Source organism: Eumetopias jubatus, unplaced genomic scaffold (assembly GCF_037043125.1).
Source record: "Eumetopias jubatus isolate StellerSeaLion01/CBP00866 unplaced genomic scaffold, mEumJub1_p1.0 scaffold_12, whole genome shotgun sequence".
Classification (NCBI taxonomy): domain Eukaryota; kingdom Metazoa; phylum Chordata; class Mammalia; order Carnivora; family Otariidae; genus Eumetopias; species Eumetopias jubatus.
This window is the reverse complement of record NW_028274818.1, coordinates 1757363-1779449: the sequence shown is the minus strand read 5'-3', so window position 1 is coordinate 1779449 and position 22087 is coordinate 1757363. Positions and strand designations below refer to the sequence as shown.

The following is a 22087-nucleotide window of genomic DNA, read 5'->3' as shown; positions in this document are numbered from 1 at the left end:
GCAAGACTGTTCTTCCCTCACCTCAGGGGAAAAGGTCAAAACACAGGAGAGCCTTGCAATCCAGACCTTCTGCAAGCGAAGTCTAGGAGCTTTTGGTCTTGAGCTCCGAGACCAAGCCTGGTCGGCGCGTCCCAACGGCTCGTGTGAACTGAGGGAAGTCTCGTGATGGGTTGTCCCGTGCACAAGGTTATGGGCTAGGCCACCGTGAAGCACGACGGCGCGGTGAGTGGGAGGCCCCACTTCGGGTAACGTGGACTGGATGTCCCACACTAGCACTTCCACTACACTTTTTTTTCAAGATTTTACTGATTTATTTGAGAGCGTGCACAAGCAGGGGGAGCGGCAGAGGGAGAAGCAGGCTCCCCACTGAGCATGGAGCGCGACACGGGGCTCGATCCCAGGACCCCGGGATCATGACCTGAGCTGAAGGCAGACGCTTAACGACTCAGCCCCCCAGGCGCCCCAAGGATGGAAGTTTTCCCACCCAGCAAACAGAAGCGCAATGTGTACCTGCCAAACAACTAGAGGGAAAAAAATAAAGTGAGGACTCAAAAGCAAGACAAAATAAATAAATAAATAAAAATCAAGAAGTCCAGGAGATTTTTCAGGATGGGGAAGCGATCGTGTGCGATCCTGCCCTGGTGGATCTGTAACACCACGCACTTGCCAAAACCCATAGAACTTTCCAGCAGAGGAAACCCTAGGGTATGCAGACTGGAAACACACATGCCATCTAGGAGGTCAGGGGACCCCGGGACGGGAGGAAGAATGTAACCAGAGGATCTAACTCTATTATAAATGTATGAAGTCACCTCACAGAGGAGGGGCATAGATGCAGACTCGGGCTACTCGGAAATGAGTGGAATTTGTAAAAGCAAAGACAAAGGAAACCTGGCACTGTGCTCTGGTTGACACGTGTCCCACGGATGTCTTGTTAACAATCCTGATACCACTATAGACGGTGCTAGAATCGAACAACTCAGTAAATGGTGGGTCCCCAGGGGAGCGTGGTTCTCACTGTGGGAGCCGGAGTTATAACAAGCGACGGGATGAGGCTAGAATGACCCATGTCCTGATGGATTAGAGGTGGAGACATCAGCGTGAACTCGTGTTTAGCCTGATACAGATGCAGATAGAAATATCTGTAGATGCACGAGTCAGCACACACCCACCCTCACCTCTGTGGAGAGGGGACCCTCGGCACAGTTGGCAGCACCTGGTGCCTAGGCCGTGGTCTCTAACTCCATTCTCCAGTGAAGGCAACCGGGGCTCCGCGGAGGAATGGCCGATGCCGGGACAGGAGCTGTGCGAGAGGAGGCGGGAGTATCCCGTAGGAAGGGAAGACCCACAATGACGGGGGCATGGCACGAGGGGCACAGGAGCCCCTGAAGGACCTCCCAACGGCCAAAGCTGGAACAACGGGACCAACAAATAAAGGGGCGTAGAATTATAACCCAAAGTGTAAAGTACATACCCATGAAGCTACTGATACAAATAAATAAGTGAATAAAACATAGGTGAAAAAAGACAGATGTGTGCAGAAAAATTCCGCACACATTGACATAAGTTGTCAATATTCTGCCTACAGGAGGTAGAGCTTAACTCCCCGCTCCTCAAGTGTGGGCTGCACAGGCTTCCCTTCCAAAGTCTGGAGAGGGGGCGGGGGGCGGGGGTGACTTTAGAGAGGGGACACGACCTCAGCGTGGGGGCAAGGTCAACGATAATTCATGTTGAAAGCATGTACTCGAGATGATGTGATAAAAACAGCATTCGACCTCTGTTGTCTTCTTCCCCAAACGCATGACCCCCGTCTAAGCACGAGGACACCACCATGCGTACCCCAACTGCGTACTCCCCAGAACTGTCAAGGTCGTCAGAAACAAGGAACGGCTGAGGAACTGTCACAGTCAAGAGGAGCCTAAGGAGACGGGACAATCAAATGTAACGTAGCATCTGGGATGGGAGCCTGGAGCAGAAAAAAGGTATTAGCTAAAAACTAAAGAAATCTGAATGAAGCATGGACTTTACTTAATAACAATATATCAGTAGCAATTAATTCACTGTAACAGATGTGCTATGGTAATGTAAGGTGTTAATGATGGGGAAACTGGGTGTGGGGTATATAGGAACCCTCTTCACTGTAACAGTTTTTTTTATAAATCTAAAATTGTTCACAATAAAAAGTTTATTTATTTATTTGACAGAGAGCAACAGAGCGAGAGAGGGAACACAAGCAGGGGGAGCGGGAGAGGGAGAAGCAGGCTTCCCGCCGAGCAGGGAGCCCGATGCGGGGCCCGATCCCAGGACCCCGGGACCATGACCTGAGCCGAAGGCAGATGCTTAACGACTGGGCCACCCAGGTGCTCCAATAAAAAGTTTATTTAAGACAAGAGAGAGAATATACAGAATAGAAAGTGTGCATAATATGGCAGATTTAAATCCTAATATATAAGTAATTTTATGGAATGTAAATGGCCTAAATGCTTCAATTAAAAGTCGAAGATTGTCGGGCTGGATCAATAAAATAAAAACCTAACTACAAGGACAAGAGATCCTGCACATGGAGGCTTCAGTGGAACCCACAGGACAACACAGTCCACACCCCAGCATTGGGTCCCTCTGCCCATTGCCTGGGGACCCAAGGCCAAGCGCAGGAGGCCCCCAGGTCCACTGGTGCTCTCCTCTGAAGGAGGTGGGGGCACTGAGCCCTTCTTGGGGCTGAGCAGAGGCCAGGGCAGTCCAGGGGCTGGGAGCAGCCTCACAGAGCCCAGGGTGGGGTGGGTGACTCCCAGGCCAGCTGCGCCATGGGGAGAAGCAGCCTTTGGTCCCTCACCACCTCCCGGATCATAAGCCTGCCTGCAGAGAGTGGGCAGGAGGGTTACGGCCCAGACTCCGGGAGAGGCTGGTGCCCCAGAGTCACGGCAAGGGGCTGGTTTCAATCACTCCCTTTTAAGCGAAACATTCTGAATTCCCTGTGGATGAGGCTGGGGGTGACCACAAGACATTTATAGAACATAAGAAAATGGAAAGATTGAACATAAAAGTCTGGGAAAGGATAAACTACAAACACAAGCCAGAAGAAAACTAGGGTAGCTATATTAATAACAGGCCAGACAGAACTTCAGGTGGAAAGCAGTACTAAGAGATAAAGAGGGTTAATTCATAACGATAAGAGGTAACATTCACCAGGAAAACATAGTAATTCTGAGTATTTATGCACCTAATAACATGGCCTCACTCTCTCTATATAATATTATATATGTATATACATAAAAAAGAGGGGCACCTCAGTCGTTACACGTCTGCCTTCGGCTCAGGTCATGATCCCGGGGTCCTGGGATCGAGCCCCGCATCGGGCTCCCTGCTCGGCGGGGAGCCTGCTTCTCCCTCTCCCGCTCCCCCCTGCTTGTGTTCCCGCTCTCGCTGTGTCTCTCTCTGCCAAATAAATAAATAAAATCTTTGAAAAAATTGAGAGCACTACAAGAGAACTGGAAAAACCCTCAATCATAGGTCTGAATACACCGGTCTCTGTAACTGATAGCCGCAGGTGGAGAAACAGTAACAATAAGGACTAACATGTATCATTAATTCTAAGATACAGATTTTTTTTTTCAGGGCGCCCGGGTGCCTCAGTCGGTAGACTGTACAACTCTTGATCTCGGGGTCGTGAGTTTGAGCCCCATGTCGGGTGCAGAAATTACTTAAAAATAAAACATTAAAAAAAAAATACAGATTTTTCCATATTTTAACACCCCTGAAAGGAGGATTTAAAACAACAACAACAACAAAAACTGTTCATGTCCTGGAATTGAATCAGAGTTCAGTTGGTAGCGTTTTAAAACTTTCTGGTGGTAAATAAAGTAACAGTGTGTTATATGTTGGATCGTGTCCCTCAAACATTTATATGTTCAAGTCCTAAGCCCCAGCACCTCAGAATGTGACCTTATTTGGAAATAGGGTCATTGCAGATGGAATTAATTAAGATGAGCTCATTAATTAAGATGGAATTAATTAAGATGAGTAGGGTGGGCCCCCGACCCAGTTAGACTGGTGCCCTTATAAGAAGGGCAAATTTGGACACAGACACACAGAGTTCCTCGTGCGAGATGAAGGCAGAGATCAGAGGGTGATGCTTGTACAAATCAAGGAACACAAAGGTTACTGGCGAACCTCCAGGTGCTAGGGGAGAGGCATGGCCCAGATTCTTCTCCCAGTGCTCAGAAGGAACCAACCCTGCCCACACCTTGGTCTTGGACTTCTAGCCTCCAGACTGTGAGACAATGAATTTCTACTGTGTAGGCTCCCTGGTTTGTGGGTCGTGGTGCTTTGTTAACGCAGTCCTAACAAACAAATATGAGGGTGCTCCTTAGGTTCAGTGAAATACAATATATACCATGTTTCATCCAATGAAGTATAGAATATATGTATTTTTCAAGCATACATGGAACACTCACGAAAATTAAATATAGACTGGGAAATACAACAATTTCCAATGAATTTTAAAGGACAGAAATAATACAAAGTAATGATCTCTAATCGTAATGCAGTTTTCTAGAACTCAAAAAGACTTTTGGAAATAAGGAAATATACTACTAAGTAAGCCATGGGTGAAAAATGAGATAATAATGTCAATTATAAAATATTTTAAAACTAAACAATAACAAAAAGTTATCTATCAACACTGATGGAATATAGTTAAAGCTGCAGGTAGAAAAAAAAAAAACTGTAGCCATAAATGCATGTAATTAGAAAAAGGAAAGGTTGGGCGCCTGGGTGGCTCAGTCATTAAGCATCTGCCTTCCGCTCAGGTCATGATCCCAGGGTCCTGGGAGAGAGCTTGCTTCTCCCTCTCCCTCTCCCCCTGCTCATGCTCTCTCTCTCAAATAAATAAATAAGTAAATAAATAAATAAATCTTAAAAAAAAAACGGAAAACAGCAAGTGTTGGTGAAGATGTTAAGAAATTGGAAGTCTGCACCGTTGGTGAAAATGTGAAACGGTAGAGCCTCTGTGGAAAACAGGGTGGTGGCAGTTTCTCAAAAAATGAAAAATAGACTTACCACACGATCCAAGTTGCACTTCTGCGTCGACGCTCAAAACGACTAAAAGCAGGGTCTTAAAGAGATATTTGTACACCCATATTCATAGTGGTATTATTCACAAGAGCTAAAACGTGAAGCAACCCAGCTGTCCACCAATGGATGAATGGATAAGCAAAATGTACTAGAGGCTCACCGTGTGATATTGCTCAGCCTTGAGAAGGAAGGAAATTCCACCACGCGCTACAACATGGATGAGCATCGAGGACACTATACTGAGTGAAATAACCAGTCACAAGAAAGACAAACACTACATGATGCTACGAGGCGCTCAGAATCGTCAGACCCGCAGAGACAGAAAGCAGGTGGTGGCCGCCAGGGCTGGGGCAGGAGGAACGGAGAGCTCGTGTTCGATGGGGACGGAGTTTTGGTTTTGCAGGATGAAGCGTTCGGGAGGCAGACGGGGACGGTCGTCGTTCAACAGGGTGAATGTATTTAGTTCCCCTGAAGTGAGCCCTTAAACTGGGGAAGATGGTAAATGTTAAGTGGTGTATTTTACCACAATAAAAAAGTTTTTAATTAATGAAATAAAAAACACAACAAAGCAAACAGGGTGGGGGGGTAACAGAATATGCTGTATGATTTGACATATATAAAATTCTAAAACAGGCAAAATTAAACTTTACTTTTTTTTAAAGATTTGATTGATTGATTGAGAAAGAGAGTTCGAGCAGGGAGAGGGGCAGTGGGAGAGGGAGAGAATCCCAAGCCGACTCCCTGCTGAGCACAGGGCTCCATCTCAGGACCCTGAGGTCATGACCTGAGCCGAAATCAAGAGTCTGTCGCTTAATCCATGGAGCCACCCAGGCGCCCCGAAGTTAAACTTTACTTTTTAAGGATGGCTGTCTAGAAGGAAAATCCATTATGCAAAGCAAGGAAGTAATTATCGCCAAGGTCATCACAGTAGTTACCTGTATGAGAAGTCAGAAGTTGTGATTCAGAAGGAAGACACGCGAGTGATAATAATGTCCCGTTTCTCAATCTGAGCAGTGGTCACTGTAAGTTTTTAAACTGAGCATTTATCCAGTTTTATTTTGAAGTAGCTTGGGCTTACAGGGGATTTGCAAAAGTAGTACAGTCTCCATACATCCTTCACCCATCTTCCTCCACTGTCAGTATTTTGCATAACCACGAGTACCATTAACAAATTGACTAACGTGGGTGTGATCACGTTAGCTCAACTACAGACATGTTATCTGAATGTTGCCACTTTGTCCACTGACGGCCTTTTCCTGTTGGAGGATCCAGTCCAGAATACCGGGCTGTCGTGTGTTCTGTGTGACAGCCCTCCGTCCTTCTGAGGTTCGCAGAGCCTCGGCATTCTGAAGAGTACTGCGCAATTACTTTAGATGATGTCCCTCAGTCCGGGTTTGTCTGAAGTCCTCTCATGGGTAGATGGTCATCATTGTGACGAGCACGCCCCAGAAGCGGTGGGTCTTTCCAGCACATTGCGGCGGGGGATGCGATGTCCGAGTGTCTCACGATGAGTTCTCGTGGCCTTGACAACTTGGTGAAAAGGGTGTGGTGCCTGCTGGATATCCCACTGTAAAGGTATCATTTTACCTCCGCAATTAATAAATATCTTGAGGGAGAGGCTTTGAGACTATGCAGATACCCTGTTTCTTAAATATTCATCCATAATTCCACTCTCAATCGCCGGTCCAGCTTGCAGCACTCACGACCGGCTCGCGCTCGGGTTTCCCACACCCCCCCACTCCTGTGGTTGTCGGTGGCCATCCTTCTGGAGGAAGAGCTGTCCTTTCTCCCTTATTTGTGTTTTTATTTTTAGGCACGTTGCTGTAATACACTTTTCAAGCACGCACGGGGCATTTACAAAAATTATGCCCTGGGAAACAGAACAAATCTCAGTGAATTATCGGAGCTGCTGTGATGGCACCTGGGCGGAGCCCTGTCCCCGCCGCACACCCACCCCCAGCTCCTTCCGGGGGGGGGGGCTTGCTAACAGCTCACGGCAGGGACCCTCCATCAACAGGGGGCTGCCCTGCTGCAGAAGGCACCCACCCCCAAACCCTGGGCAGCTCGAAGTGATTAATAGGCCTCAAAAGCGCCACCAGGTTTGTGGGGCTGCTCTTGCTACAGAGCTCCCTGGACCCCCTGAGGCCACAGCCCTTCTCAGCCTTCCTTCGGTGGGTCCCGTGCCCTCATTGCCCTTCCCCTGCGAGCCCCTGTCTCAGCCACCTGCGGGGAGCCCCACCTCACCCGGCTGTATTTCCCCATTTGCCCCTGGCAGAGCTGCCCTCCCACTAGCAGCGGGCGGGGCAGGGGCAGGGTCGAGGGTCCTGGAGGCAAGGCCCCTCTCCCCTCACTCAGGCGGAGGAAGGAGGCCAGGCGGGTTTGGTTGCAGCCCACGCCGGCAAACAGCTTTTGTTCCCATCTTACCATTTACTAAGTGGGGGGCCCACAAGCTTTGCTTTGAGCTGAGAGTCCCCGGCAGAGAGCAGAGCTCTGGAGGGTGAAGGGGCTGAAGAACGGTCCCCCACCCACCCGCGTGGGGGCCTTTGCTCTTTTCCTTCTCGGAGCTGCAGGCCCCCAGGGCCCCAAGGCCTCGCCCCTAGAGACGCAAAGGATGAGGAAGGGCTCAGAGACATACGCGGGGAGGGGAGGAAGAAAATGGGTGTGTGCCCCCCCAGATCAACCTATCCATCATCCAATCCGTCAATCCAGAGACAAACCTGCAATCATGGGGCTGGGACTTGCCAACTTCAAAAATAAACTGGGCTTTATTTATGAAGGATCGTATTCTGGGTGCTCCTGGCTCCAGCCCAGCCTCTCCTGGGCGCGCCTCCGGAGCCCCCTGCCTGCGCTGCCCGTCGACCTAGCCGACCCGCTGCCACCACCCCCACCCCCACCCCCGCCACCGACCCCGGCGCGTCTGGCCCGGACCCCCACGCACCACAGCAGCCGCACACATACGGGTGGAAGCTGGCCAAGCTCCAGCGGGAAGCCCTGGTCTGGGACGTGAGCGTGCTGGGGCGCTCCTACTGCTGCCACCAGCGCGCCCGCCAGTCCGGGGACAGCTTCCGCCCCGGGCTTGGGGACGGCCCGGGCGCGGGGGCCCTGTCGGCCTCGCCCTCCTCCTTCACCTTGCCCTTCCTCAGGCTCCACTTCTGCCTCCGGGCCGGCGCGAGGCCGGCGTCTTCCTTGGGGAATCCGAGAGCGAGGAATGAAGCGTGCTCTCCACTGACCCATCCCGCGACACACGGGACTTCGCGTCTGAGGGGGCAAGTGAGGCAGAGAAGGACTGAGGTCAGAGGGGAGGCGCAGGCCCCTGGGTCAGCAAGGCCTGCCCCCCAGCAGGGGACCACGGGCGAGTCCCCAAACAGCCCCCGCACTCTGCGCTCAGGCATATGCTGAACGCAGGATCCGAACGCAGATACTGTGCTTAAATACAGACTCATTCTGGAAGGCAGATCCTGGCCCGCTAAAGGATCTGTTCTGGAAATTCTGGCTGTCCCTACTTGGGGGTGACGGATATGTCTATCGCGATTGGGGTGGTTTCCCGAGTACGTGTCAACTCGGCAAACTGCACTTCATTTTTTTTTTTTAAGATTTTATTTATTTATTCATGAGAGACAGAGAGAGAAGCAGAGGGAGAAGCAGGCTCCCTGCGGAGCAGGAAGCCTGATGCGGGACTCGATCCCAGGGCCCTGGGATCACGACCCGAGCCGAAGGCAGACGCTTAACGACTGAGCCACCCAGGGGCCCACTTCATTTTTTAAAAATATTTTATTTATTTATTTGAAAGAGAGACAGCAAGAGCGAGAGAGGGAACACAAGCAGGGGGAGTGGGAGAGGGAGAAGCAGGCTTCCCGCCGAGCAGGGAGCCCGATGCGGGGCTGGATCCCAGGACCCTGGGACCACGACCTGAGCCGAAGGCAGACGCCCAATGACTGAGCCACCCAGGCGCCCCCAAACTGCACTTCAAATATGAGCAATTTACTGTGTCAGTGATTGCTGACATAGACAGGCCCCCCTCCAATCAACGAACAGCTAAGTCCCTCTGCCAGCTGTGTTTCCAGCCCAGAAATGTTGAAAGGAAGCCCCGGAGGACCGGTAAAAAGGGGGTCATGAACTGGCAGCAGGTTTGGGGGTATTTGGGGTCAGACACGTGGCTGGGCACCTAGCATGTCTGCTTCTGACGCATGTCATCTTGGGAGAGTTATTTCACTTGCCTGTGCCTCAGTTTCTTTATCTGAAAAATAGGGATAATAATAGTATCTACCTCACAGAGTGGCATAGGTAAGCTGTGCTTACCTATTACTATTGGTATTTTATTCTGGAAGCCATAAATTTGAGCCATGTTTAGTGAAGATGTGAATTGGAAGGATGTAGAGAAGATACGGAAGGTTGCCGCAGGACATCCTGGGGGAAGTACTGAGGGAAATTGCCCATGTGGTGGTCGAGCAGGGGGTGCGGGACCCCAGGGGAGGTGGGGTGTCGGGTGGGGGGCACTCACACTGGTCAGCTCCTGGCTCCCTTGGTAGCCGAGGTCATCAGCAAAGCTGTGGATGGACGTCAAGGGTACGGCAAAGGTGTTAAAGGAGGGATCTTCTGCCCCTGGGGCTCTCCAAGCTTCTTTGGTCTCCTGAGGGAGAGAAGGAGCCAGTCAGGAGGGAGCAGCTCACGCCGAGCAGGACTGCAGGGTCAGTGGCCTTGTCCCGCCTGTGCGCCTGCCTGCCCCCTTACTTTGAGGGTGGAAGATAAAGACACATTCTCTTTCTTCTTCACGATCATAAAGTTCTCTGATCACTAATGCGATGAGCCTCCGGCGTGTCCGCTCCCTGCCCACCACACGCTCACAATTCTTTAGTCTCCATGTCCTCACAGAAGTGGTTGTCGTAGCAATAGGAGGGTGGGGTCCCAGGCCCAGGGTTGGGGGGGGTGCTCCTCTGAGGGGCTGAGAGGGCATGCGTGCACATGCGCACACACACCCCCGCTTCACTTCTCAGCAGGAGGAGGCTGGAAATGCTCACTCCCCAACCCCTACCAGGGTGAGCAGAAGGAAGACCAGGCTTAACTAGAGAGACTGTGGTCCAATTCTGAAAATGGCGCAAACCCTCAAAAGACTTCAAGACAAGGCAGATGCAGACTCCAGAATCCACCTTGGAATCCACATGTGCTGGAGAGGCATTTGGCAAGAAGCGGAAAACAGTCCACTGAGAACTTCAGGTGCCCAGGTTTGTCTGAGATTTTCAAGGGATCCAAGGACTTAGAAGGGCCCCTCCAACGTTTGTGCCAAGAGCCTGAGCTGCCTGGGCCCCTCTCCCTCAAATGCAATGCTGCGATATGTAACCCTTCGTAGGACCCTAGATTCTCTTTGAAAGTCATAGAGGGCGTTTTGGAGAAAATTGAATATGGACTCCACGTCAAAAAATAAAATATTGTGTCAGTGTCAAACTTCGTGGGTGCAATGATGTTATGGTGATTATGGAAGAAAATGTTCTTGTTCTTGGCCAGCACTGGGGGTGTGCCCAGGCAGGGGGACTAAGACAAGATTCAAGATTCCTGCTCATGCCAGTCTCAGCCCGACTTGCAGAACTGAGGAATGCCCTTGAGTATCAAGGAAGAAGTGATGGGCTTGGAGAGAACAACCAAGTCCCCTGTGGCTCCAGAGACAGAGGAAGTAGAGGGAGGGAAAGAGGGGAGGGTCACTATGCCTGGGGAGGCTTGGATAAGGCTGAGGGGGTGTGGCTGGGCTCCGATGGAACCCATAGCCTCAGAGCAGACAGGATCGCATGTCTTAATGGATGCCAGAAAGGAAAAGTATTGATAACCAGGGGGCACCCGGGTGGGTCAGTCAGTTAAGTGATTTGATTTCAGCTCAGGTCATGATCTCAGGGTGGTGAGATCGAGCCCTACATCGGGCTCCATGCTCAGTGGGGAGCCTGCTTCTCCCTCTGCCTCTGCTGCTCCCCCTGCTTGTGTTTGCTCTCTGTTAAATAAATAAAATCCTTTAAAAAAAAATAAAACACTAGATGGCAAAGAAATGTGTACTTTAAAAAAAAATAAAATCATGGATCGCCTGGATGGCTCAGTCATTAAGCGTTTGCCTTTGGCTCAGGTCATGGTCCCAGGGTCCTGGGATCGAGCCCCGCATTGGGCTCCCTGCTCCGCGGGAAGCCTGCTTCTCCCTCTCCCACTCCCCCTGCTTGTGTTCCCTCTCTCGCTGTGTCTCTATCTGTCAAATAAATAAAATCTTCAAAAAAATAGTAAAATAAAATAAAAATAAAAATTAAAAAAATAAAATCTTAAAAAAAAAAAACTCTCCTGATGATTCCTAAGGACATCCCATAGCTAAGAGGAAAAAAAAAAAAAGTATTGATAACCAAGCACCATGCACCTGGCATGTCGGGAGCCCTCTAGAAAATTAGAGGCTGCTCTGGAGAAAATGACCGGGGAGTCCCTGCATCAACAGAGATTAAGTCGCTGCTACTCTATGGAAAAAGGGCTGGAAATAGAAACTAGGTTTGATTACAGAAAAATAAGGTAGTCAACATTTCTTGGGCATCTAAATTTGCATCCGGACATTTAGACTCACTATTTCCGTATTTGATTTTGTTTCACTGAGAATATAAGCATGAATTATTTGTGTAAAATAAAACGAGTTTATTGCATGATTCCACTTCTATGAAGCACCTGAAGTAGTCAGATTCATAGAAACAGGATGTAGAGTAGTGGTCGCCAGGGCTGGTGGGGAGATGGGGCCGGACATTATTGTTTAGTGGGTATGGAGTTTCAGTTTGAGACGTTGAAAAATTTCTGGAGAGAGATGGTGATGATGGTTCTATAACAAACAATGTGAATGTCCTTAATGCTATTGAACTGTATATTTTAAATGGTTAAAATGGCAAATCCCAGGTTAGATATACATTTACCATAATAAAAAAAATGAATCTAAAGAAGAAAAATGTGGCAAATTTGCTGTCATTGCTGTGATTCTGGATGCTTCTTCAAAAGTGGTATGATCCTATTTAATCCATAACCTCTTACAGAATGCCCCTCCAGCTAGCTTATGCCCATCAGAACCTCCTCGATTTGGCAGTAAGGCTCTTTCCGGGTGCCCGCCTAGCCACCAGCCAAAAAGCAGTTAGCCATTTCCTTGTCAGCTTAGCCACACACTATCTTGGTTGCCTTCAAAAGAGAGGCCAGTGGGCAGACTGGGCTCTGCCGTGACTATCCGGGGAAACAGGGCAGGAAAGCAGTGAGCAGCTCACACCGGCCCTGCATGTCTCAGTTCCTGGCACATGGTTCCCTGCACGCCTAACAAGGTTCTACCCAATTTCTTGGTTTGAGGTTCCTTTGAGGATGGCAGGAAGCAACCATATTTGTTTGGAAGTCTTTCCACAGAAACATTTCCCTTAGCAACTGATTGTTGAAATCTCTCTTCTAGTCAGAATAGATTCTAATAGGGAGACTGTAGACAGAGATGATGTGTCTTCACCAACCCAGGCCTTGTCTGAGACTCTCCCATCCACAGTGGGATGTGTCAGGGTGCCGGGGTTGAAATGGTCTGTTAACACAGCATTTTCCAAGGTTCTCTCTGGTTCTAGAGAAAGAAAGGAAAAAGCAATCTATAATTCCAAGGGGTTTGCGGAGCAGACTCACTTGGATATATGTCCCTTTAGTGAACAGTGCTCACCACTGACGGTGGTGGATGTAGGTGTCATGTTCTGTCGTAACTCTGGTGTATATTTCCTTCCCAAATGTCCGCAGTCCACATGCGCACCCAAAGCACCCAGAGGCAGGATTTCTCAGGCAGTATCAACTGCTTTTTTAGAGAACATTATAATTAAAATGAAGAACCCTTATTTATCAAAATGAAGAGAATGTAAAGGCAGACCAGGGCCTTTACATACTAACCTCTCTCAGAACACTTAGGACAGCACCATGAATCTGTTTATCTGTCCCCCATCCCCGCCAGCCCCCCGCCATTTCAAACTCTTCCAAGTGCATATTATATATGTTTGTTCTCTTGGAAACTAGCATAGGGCTGGTGATAGTAAGAAGTCAATAAAAGTGATTGTTTTTTGACTCAGTAACTTGCACTGATCAAAAGTCTGAAAGTGAGAAAGTGGGCAAGAGGGAGTGGTCCGTTTGGCTAAAGCAGAGAGGGGTAGGGATGACAGTGAGGGCTTTGACTGTCGGACAGAGATGTGATTCCATGGACAACGCGAGCCGCTGGTGTGTGCGTATGTGTGTTTTAAAGTGTGCTTGACATTCCATTTGCCTTTTCACTATGGCCATGAGTATATCTCACCCCATCACTAGGTTCTAAAGTCTTGAGGGCAGACACCATACCCTATCTCTGTATCTCCCACAATGACTATCGCAGCGCCTGATGCATGACAGGTGCCCCCCAAAATGGATGCTCAACGTATCAATGAGTGAACAAGGGACTCAACTGGAAGGGGCAGAGGCAGAAGCGTCAGTGCATAAACGCGCAAAGTAAGGCTGGAGACATTTCTCTCCTGAATCCCGAGGGGCTATTGGTAGGGTATCTAGACTGTGTGTGCTGAAGATACAGGCCTTTTGTGTGCAGCTGTGTCTGAGAACCACTTCGTATCTTTCCAAGCCTGGAGAAATTGCTATGAAAACAATGCTTTGGAAAGGAATAAAAATTCCCACAGTCAGCAAGTATTTCTTGAGCACCTCCTTTGTGCTCAGCAGCACTGTAGGACCTTTGGATAAGTGTGCGCTGGAGAAATAGCATCTAATCATTCAGATGGCTTTTTCAGGCCAGAAACAACTGGGACAAAGCATATTAAAGTCCAGTATTGTGAAAGAGCAACGTAGTCTGGCAAAGCCAAGGGATGAGAGTGCCACACGGCCCTGAGCCGATGGGCTGGAGAAGAAAAGAGAAGTAGATTGGAGGGTGTGTGTAGACGAGTTGTCATTGGTTCCCGGCGTCCCCACCACGTGCTCCAGCATGGCGCGGAGCAATGCAAACCTACAACCTGTCCTCAAGGAGCTCTAGTCTGGGAGGTGGGGAACGCAGGGCATGCTAGAACAAATACAGGAAATGTGTGCTATCCCACGAGAACGTTAAGTCCCCAGCAAGGAGACACCTTCTCCGTCCTCCTCGGCACTGTATCCTCATGACCTGGAACAGTGCAGGCACAAACCAGGTGCACAATTAATGCGTGCTGAACGAAGAAATGCCGCAACGGAGAATCAGAAAAATAGCAATATTGATGGTTAGCCTTTACCAAGCTCACACCTGTGCCAGACGATGTGCTCAGAGTCTCACAGGCATTATCTGACTTCCAACACTTGGAGAGTGCTGGAATTATCTCATTGCACAGATTTGAGAACCAAGGCTTCACGGAAGTGACACCTGCCGGCAAGCGGCACACCTGAGACCCGAATTCACGAGCGCGGAACCTCACAGGCAGCCTTTTCCAGGACGCTGTTTGGGGGCATCTGCCTGGCAGCTGACGGAAAAGTGCAGGGAAAGACCCAAGACAGGGCGCGCACCGCAGTGAACACAGCAAACGGTGGTGAGCACGGGCCAAAGCGGTTAAGCCGGCACCGGGAAGAAAGGACTGCTTCTCCGGGACCTCGAAGGGCTTCTGAGAGACGCTCGGGGCTTGGCGACTTCCTGGATGCGGGGAGGACCACGTCTGCCGCCTGGAAGCGGGAAGGATGGCGGTAGCCCTGAGACGAAGAGCTTTCCCGTGGTTCGTAGTTCGCCGGCGCACCGGACGCGGCCGGCCGCTGACCCAGCCCGCAGGGCACTTGCCCGGGGCGGCCGCACGCGCGAGCGCAGGCCCTCTCGGGTCCAAGAGCGCGCGTCGGCGCCGCAGAGCCAGAGGCGGGGCCTGGTCGGGAACTACAATTCCCAGGAGCCATCGCGCGGAGCACCGAGGCTTCCGGCCCGAGCTCACGTCCGGCCTTTGGGCCGCTGACGCTCTCTTCCGGTCGTGGTGGCCCGGGAAAGGCCTGTGGGGTGCGCACGGTGAGCGCCGAGCCCTGGAGGCGCGGGCGGGGTGGCGGCCGGGTCCGCGTAGAGCCCGGCGGCGGAGGGGCCGCCCGGCCGCGGCGGGGACCAGAGGGGCGCGCCGGCGGGGGACTTGTCTTCCTGGCGAGAAGGGGAGGAGGGCCGAGCGGGCTGAGCCCCGGAGGGACCCACGGAAGGGATGGGGCGGCCCGGAGGGCTGGGGCCCGGGCAGGGTGCGTGGGGAGGACCCCCTGGGGCTGGGCGGAGGAGGCCTGTGCGAGGGACGGCCCCGCCAGCCGGTGGCTCCCCGGCCCCCCGACGGGAAGAGGGCGGCGGGGCCCACAGGTGGGAGATTCCGGCGTGTGGGTCAGCCCTGCTGGCTGATGAGGAGGGGGCTGCTGCTTTGGTGAGATTAAGAGAGTTTTGGCGGACTTGGTAGGGGGGCGCTGCCAGGAACATTGAGCTGCGACTGCGTGCTTGAGTTGATGGCCCACTTGGCGTTTTTCCCCCCGAAGATGAGGCTGCTGGCATCGGTGTTGTTGGCCCTGTTTGCTGCTGTCAGTCATGCAGAGGACGGAGCCCGGCTGCTGGCCTCCAAGTCGCTGCTGAACAGATACGCCGTGGAGGGGCGAGACCTGACCTTACAGTACAACATCTACAATGTCGGCTCGAGGTGAGGGGGCCCGGGGGCTGCAGGTTGCGCCCTTTTGAAGTTCTTTGATTTCCCAGCTGGGGACGGAGACCTTGGGGAACACGCAGCAACAGGTGTCAGGAGCGAGTGAACGCACTCCTGGACCTACTTACCATAGCTCCCAGAGACCATCTTCCACTTTTTGGAGCTGGGAGAGTTTCTGAGGGGGGAAGAAGCAAGAATGAGGGTGAACCGGGGAGGAAGACGAGATCCGATCCTTCCTTGCCTCCGGGCTTGCAGGTTTCAGCTTCCTTTCTTTCGTTAACCTGTAAGCATGTGTGTTGCCTTTCTTTAGTTTTATTCGCTTTAATTTTCCCTCCCGTGTGGGTCTTGCTTCCCTTCCCCTTCTGTATATACACACGTACACGCAGAAATTGGGGCAGGAGAGAATGTGGGCCCATTCCGTCCTTGGTGCTTCTTAGGCAGAGAATCCAGTCCTTGACCTTGATTCTTCAGTACAGCCAACCCAAGTTACTGTGTGACTCATATCTGTCTTTTGTAGTTCTCATGTTTTAGGACAAGCAGGCATATTTAATCGCTGATTACCTTTTTTCTTAAGATTTTATTTTTAAGTAATCCACTCAATGAGGGGCTCGAACTCAGAACCGCAAGATCGAGAATCCTGTGCTCCTCCGACTGAGCCAGCCAGGTGCCCCCAGTTGCTGATTCCTTTACTTCTGTATCTGTTACTCACCAACCTCTTTTGTCTCTCCATTTTGTAGCGCTGCGTTAGACGTGGAGTTATCTGATGATTCCTTCCCTCCGGAGGACTTTGGCATTGTTTCCGGAATGCTCAATGTCAAATGGGACCGGATTGCCCCGTATCCTTGACACTGGGTGGTGAAGGCTGGTGTTGGGGAAGACTTGATCACATGGCCAACAGATCGGCAAGGTCACTTCCCATAGTCTGGCTGCATGTGGCCGTTCTTTGTGTCCTCTCCAGAAAAGATGGGATAGTAGAAAATCGAGCGCGGTTGAGGGTAGACCTGAGGAAGGAGGGTCCTTGAGTTCAGGTTATAAGGTGCTACGACATACTGTATGGGGACGAGGTAGATGCTTAGGAGGCCGTTTGTGGCTGGACGAGGATATTTAAGCCGCTTTTAGAAGAAAGTCGGTTGGCTGCTAGCACGGAGGCCCCGGGCGGCCTCCTAAAGGCATTTCTCATTCCGTGGGTCTCTTACCGGCATCCACCAGTTATTTCCCGAGTGGAATTAGATTAACTCCCCCTCCCCCCCCCCGTGAATGAAAGTATTTAGATTTACCAATGAGGATAAGTGTTCTCTTTCGGTTTTTTTTGTTTTTATTTTGTATTTTCAGTCTTCCTTCAGTTAGTGAGTTTCTGTGAGAATGATTTTTCACCCGTCGTATGTGTTGCTTTGAAAGTTGACTTCAGAAAGCCAGGACTGAGTGCAGCGTGAACCTGCCTATTGAGTGTCTCCGAGACCCCTTACTCTTGGCTGGGAAGACATCCTGTTATACCCCACGTTTCAGGCTTAGAGAAAGGTCTGTATTTATCATGCCCGCAGAGGATCGCAGACTGGAAATCACATGTGTGGGCCAGCCTTTTTGTGAACGGTGCATCCAGTCCACACGTTGAAAGGATGTTTCAACCTCGGCTTCATCATCTTGCTTCCTTGACTGTCGGGCCAGCGCTAGCAACGTCTCCCACACCGTGGTCCTGCGCCCGCTCAAGGCCGGCTATTTCAACTTCACCTCGGCAACCGTCACTTACCTGGCCCAGGAGGATGGGCCCGTCGTGGTAAGTTGCCCAGACCTTAGCTGGCTGGGCCTAGAGCTGCTTGCCTTTGAAAACTTGCAGAAACGTTCCAAGGCAACCGCTACATCCTGAGGACGGTAAGAAGGACCAGAAGCTGAGGTGCTGCCCTTGGGAAGGAAGGAGGTTTCAAGTTGTGACGCTCCAGAATGACGCGGTTGAGATGCTGGCAGGGGAGAGCCCTAGCCTCTCTCCTCACCCTCCCTCCGGCGTCGCTTCTAATCTGGACCGTGTGGCTTGCCACGCAGCGTGCGGCCGCCGGTGCCCCTCCCGCCCATCGTGTGCACTCATTCCCAGTCTCCACTGTGTCTGTCCTTCCCTCGCTTGGATGGCGCCTGCTGCAGATGCTCTGGTCGCGTAGCTGTTCTCTGTCTCCAGCTTTCCAGCACATTCCGCCCTCAGGAGGCCGGGCCCCTTCCCCCCCGCCCCCATTCTCATTCTTTCTCCCTCTTCTCTCAAGGCCCAGCTTTGGACTGCATGCCCTTGTTTCTCTCTGCTGCTTTTACACCCCATGGTTTGGTCCTTGCTCTTTCAGCAAACGATTGCTGACTGCATAGAAGCTTCTAGAGCCCTGACGGCCTCCTTCACTCAATTTAACTGTGTGCTCTCTTAGTACCTCTTTTTCGTATGTGTAGGTCTTTACCCACCCCCCCTCCCAGTTTAATCATAAACTCGTTGAGGCCGGGGACTTTGTCTTCGATGTCTCTCTTTCTCTCACGTATAATAGAAAATCAGTAGTAAACAGTCCTTTGATCAGTCGTCAAACGGGTCAGCAGACATTTATTGAGCTCCAGTAGTGTGCTAGGATCTGGGGAACACCAAGAAGATGGGGACACCGTCTCTGGCCGTGAGTTTTGGAGGCCCCTGACGAGATGTCAAAGTGGGCTGAAGGCTGCGTAGTGAATGCACAGTGGGGGAAACACTCAACAGGTCAACCGTAGGACTTAAAGAAATCTAAGAGTCTCTGACCTTTGCTGCACTTTGTGCATTTTTTTTAGAAACCCCATGGAAGCATATTCTCGTAATCCTAGTTCGGTTTTCACATCTTGTGTCCTTTCTGCTTTCAGAAGCAGCTTTAGAACTCTACTTCTACCTGGTAGTTGATAGGTTAAGAGACACAAAATCAAAGGCTCAGCTGCCACTTCTGAGCGAGGCTGTTTGCAGAGCGCTGCAGCTCTTGGCCTACTCTCCAGGCAGGAATGCTGCGGCCCCGGCCCCGCCTCTCCTGTGTGCGTCTGGGTGGGGCTCCGTGCTTTCCCGAATGCTCCTTAGGTCGTTGGAGCCTCCTGTCAGTTGGCGAGGTATGGAAGAGCATTTCCACTGGAAGAACAGGGCAGCCGTTGCCAAGGGCAAGTCCTTCCATCACACCTCGTCCTGCAGAGAGGTCAGGGGTGTGAGCCACTCTTCCAGAGCCTGAGGCGAACAAAGAGGATTTGGTTTAACTTCAGTTGCAAGCCTGGCCTGCCTTGTTGAGAAAAAGCTCATCGTGTGTCTCCTGGCTCCCGATGGACTCCTCGACGACGCACTGAGAATCATGCAGCTCTTTATTTTCCCGCATCTTCTCGAAGCTCTCTTGTGCCTTTGGGAACCGAGAATGTCATGCTTCGGATTGCGTCGGTCGGGACTGCCCTTTCTCACATGAGAAGGACTTGGATTTGCCTTAATGCCTTTCTTGTCTTCCTTTCAGATTGGCTTTACCAGCGCCCCCGGACAGGGAGGAATCCTGGCCCAGCGAGAGTTTGATCGGAGGTTCTCCCCACATTTTGTAAGCTCTGCAGTATCTTCTTTCTTTTCCCCTGGGATGAGCACACCCTTTTGGTCGGGGGAACTCTTGGTCTCCTTAGAAGATTTGTCTAGTTTGTTGGTTCTCGTTAATATCTGTTCTTTCAGGTCTGACACAGACCGCCACCAAATGTCCTGATTTACCCATGATTAGAGATTTTTGGCCATGAGTTCATGATGGCCACAACCAAAAAACTGCCCGTTTTCTCTACGCAGCCCTGAGTCGAGCCCCATTTTGGAGTCCTGGGTCTGTTTTGATGTTTAAAAGAATATGTGCTTAAGTTCAGAGAGTTGCAGAGTGCTGGGAAGGTCGAGTGGGAACACCGTGGCGGGCTAGAGAAGCTTCTCTTCCAGTCTGGGTCAGGTCAGGTGAGGCCTTGGACGCCATAGCTTGGAAGATAGGTTGGTGTGGAGAGAGCCCTTCTGTCAGGAGCAGCCAGAGGGGCCTTTGTGCTGAGGTTCTGCTGAACATTTGGGCTGCGCCGCTCCCTCTCTCGGTGCCTACCTCCCTCCTGGCCCTCCCATGCCCTCATCCAGACTTGTGAGCAGGGCCTCTGTCGTCCTCCACAGCTGGACTGGGCAGCCTTCGGAGTCATGACGCTGCCCTCCATCGGCATCCCCCTGCTGCTGTGGTACTCCAGCAAGCGGAAGTACGACACTCCCAAGACCAAGAAGAACTGAGGGGTTTCCTCGGCCCTCCCTGCCCAGGAGATCCAGGTGCTTCCCAGACTCCGGAGGGTCTCTCAAGTGCAGTCTCTCATCCCCTAGCCTCTGCCACCTTCTGGATCCTGCCTGCTCTCAACCAGAGTGAAGGACCAGGCCTCGGAGTCCGTCCTGAAGCCATACAGGCAGGAATGCCTCCAGCAACGAGCCTCGAGCCTCGAGGGCCCTCTGGTGCCCGCTGCAGCGCTGCAGTGTGAACTCTGACGGGCGCAGGAGGGGGCCCTCGGGAGACTGCCTGGGGACTGCCTGACTCGACCCCCACCCCCGCCCTTCCCTCTCAGAAGAGGCTGGAAGATCAGATGAAGGCTGAGGGACTCTCAGAGGCTACCCAGTCTCTGTTCTGGGTCAGGGGAGCGCTGACCAAATGGGGTTTTCTAATAAAAACAGATGCCACGCTGACCTGTCTGCCTTCTCGTCACTTGGGTGAGCTCAGGCCCTGGGCTGCCCAGCTCCTGGGCAAGTGGGCTGACTTCCTGCCTCCTTGCTGTAGGTGTCGTGGTCCTGTTTGCTCAGAGATGTCTGCCCCCCGACGCCTTTGCTTCCGTCCCTTACTGCCCTCTGTTCTCGCCACTCAGCCCATATCACCCTGACCCTTCCTTGCCTTGAGCCCCTCCCCACAGCGGGAGGACACAGGATGAGAGGAAGGAAGGTCCTCATGCCCCGCGAGACCTTCTGCCCTGATGTACTCGCTGACCTTGAAAAAGCTACTTCCTGACGCCTGGTTCTAGCCCTTTCTCTGTTTAAGAATTAGCTTTTTTTTTCTTTTGTCTTTAAATTATTTAATCTCTACACCGGAGGTGCGGCTCGAATTCATGACCCTGAGATCAAGAGTTGCGTGCTCCCTGACCGAGCCACCAGCTGGGCTCCCCAGGAACTAGCGTTTCTTAGCTTGAGTTCATTTTAATTCCGGAGCACCTGCAGCCCCTGAGCTGTGCCCTCGGCACGGCCTGTGGAAAGGCCGTGGTTCTGGCTGCCGCAGCCAGGAGAAGCCGCTCTGAGCTGACTCCGTCCAAGCCAGGAATGCCGTGGTCCGAGAACGGCCTCCCAGGCAGGAGGGAAGCCCAACAAACGCCCGCTTTGTTCCTGCCACCAAGTTGCCCAGTTTAGATGCTGTTGGGGGTTGCGGGGGGGAGACGGCCCAACCGGTTTAACCTTTCCTGGGCCCAGCAAGCGGAGCTGGGGCCCCAGGAAGGATGAAAAGGACGTGGAGACAAAGGGAGGCTCCCAATGGAGTAGCCCTCCACCAGCTCACCTCCCTCCTTCAGGGGCTGCGGCTCGGACACCCCAGGACTGGCCAGGTCAGAGGGCGAGGACGATATATTGGCTTTGTTCGGTGTGTTCTGGGGGAGACCTGGGACTTAGGAGAGTGGGGGAAAGCAAGAGGTCAGAAGCTTGAGGTTGAGAAGGGCAGGGAAGGAGCAGGGGGCTGGTTGGATGGGCACCGTGCCCCCAGCACTGGAATATGCTAGTGTTTGGAGGAGGGAGCACTCTGCTTTCTGTCCGTGTGGTCTCCGCTGAGAACGGTGAAGACTTCACCTCCAGTGGGAAGGGTTGTGGTTTAGAGAACAGGATAGAGTTCCTAACTCTGGAAGGTGCCACGGGAGGTTTGTCCTTAGCCTGAACACGAGGAGGTACTCCTTTCCCAACAGCTGGGGCTGTCTTCCCGGAGAACTCGGCACTTTCTCTCCTGGCCCTCGGGACGGAGGAGGCAGGGGGGACCCAGGTCTGACACAGATGACAAGAAAAGCACCGTGGAGGCAGTGAGTGTCACAGGCCCCGTGAACAAAGGCCAAAGCCAGACACTTCATCTGGAGAGATCAGGTTCCCGGGAGTCAGGATGGAATGTGAGCCTCCGGACTGGAGGCTGGAAGAGCCCATGAAACCTACAGACAGACAGCGGAGATAGTTGGCCGTAGGACTGAGCCCTTCGAGCTTCTCGAAGAAACCTAACAGGAGAGGACCTGCAGCCAGCACTTCTCCACCCTCATGGAGACCACCCTGGGGAAGTGTGACCCGCAGGCCGTACAGATAGGGACCCAGCCATCACCGTGTTCCAGATCCC

The 22087-nt window shown here is 52.0% G+C and overlaps 2 protein-coding genes and 1 long non-coding RNA gene across 3 annotated transcripts; 1 reads left to right on the top strand and 2 right to left on the bottom strand.

Moving 5' to 3' along the window:
- Positions 1-2758: 2758 nt before the first annotated feature.
- On the bottom strand, positions 2759-10446 carry LOC148162712 (uncharacterized). The gene is made up of 6 exons (XM_088016808.1): positions 10221-10446; positions 9781-9860; positions 9575-9706; positions 8202-8258; positions 8012-8096; positions 2759-2856 (listed from the first exon to the last, which is right to left on the bottom strand). Exons 1-6 carry the CDS (start codon positions 10444-10446, stop codon positions 2759-2761), a joined length of 678 nt encoding a protein of 225 aa, XP_087872934.1.
- Positions 10447-11735: 1289 nt separating this feature from the next.
- Positions 11736-14895, bottom strand: LOC114198678 (uncharacterized). Its single transcript, XR_003607157.2, has 3 exons — positions 14336-14895; positions 12758-12886; positions 11736-12664 (listed from the first exon to the last, which is right to left on the bottom strand). It is a non-coding gene; the product is annotated as an uncharacterized LOC114198678 (long non-coding RNA).
- A 106-nt stretch (positions 14896-15001) lies between these two features.
- SSR2 (signal sequence receptor subunit 2) lies at positions 15002-20424 on the top strand. Its single transcript, XM_028090240.2, has 6 exons — positions 15002-15073; positions 15571-15728; positions 16469-16567; positions 17397-17505; positions 19208-19285; positions 19873-20424. Exons 2-6 carry the CDS (start codon positions 15571-15573, stop codon positions 19981-19983), a joined length of 555 nt encoding a protein of 184 aa, XP_027946041.1. The 5' UTR covers positions 15002-15073; the 3' UTR covers positions 19984-20424.
- Positions 20425-22087: the final 1663 nt, after the last annotated feature.

Coding starts and splice junctions, on each gene's coding strand:
- LOC148162712 (XM_088016808.1), bottom strand. CDS start 10,446: ATGACTTTCAAAGAGAATCTAGGGTCCTACGAAGGGTTACATATCGCA. Junction 8,097..8,201: donor GGAGCCTGAGGAAGGGCAAG/GTGAAGGAGGAG, acceptor TGGCAGCAGTAG/GAGCGCCCCAGCACGCTCAC. Junction 2,857..8,011: donor GTATGTGTGCGGCTGCTGTG/GTGCGTGGGGGT, acceptor CACTCTCTGCAG/GCAGGCTTATGATCCGGGAG.
- SSR2 (XM_028090240.2), top strand. CDS start 15,571: ATGAGGCTGCTGGCATCGGTGTTGTTGGCCCTGTTTGCTGCTGTCAGT. Junction 16,568..17,396: donor AAATGGGACCGGATTGCCCC/GTATCCTTGACA, acceptor CTGTCGGGCCAG/CGCTAGCAACGTCTCCCACA. Junction 19,286..19,872: donor GGAGGTTCTCCCCACATTTT/GTAAGCTCTGCA, acceptor CGTCCTCCACAG/CTGGACTGGGCAGCCTTCGG.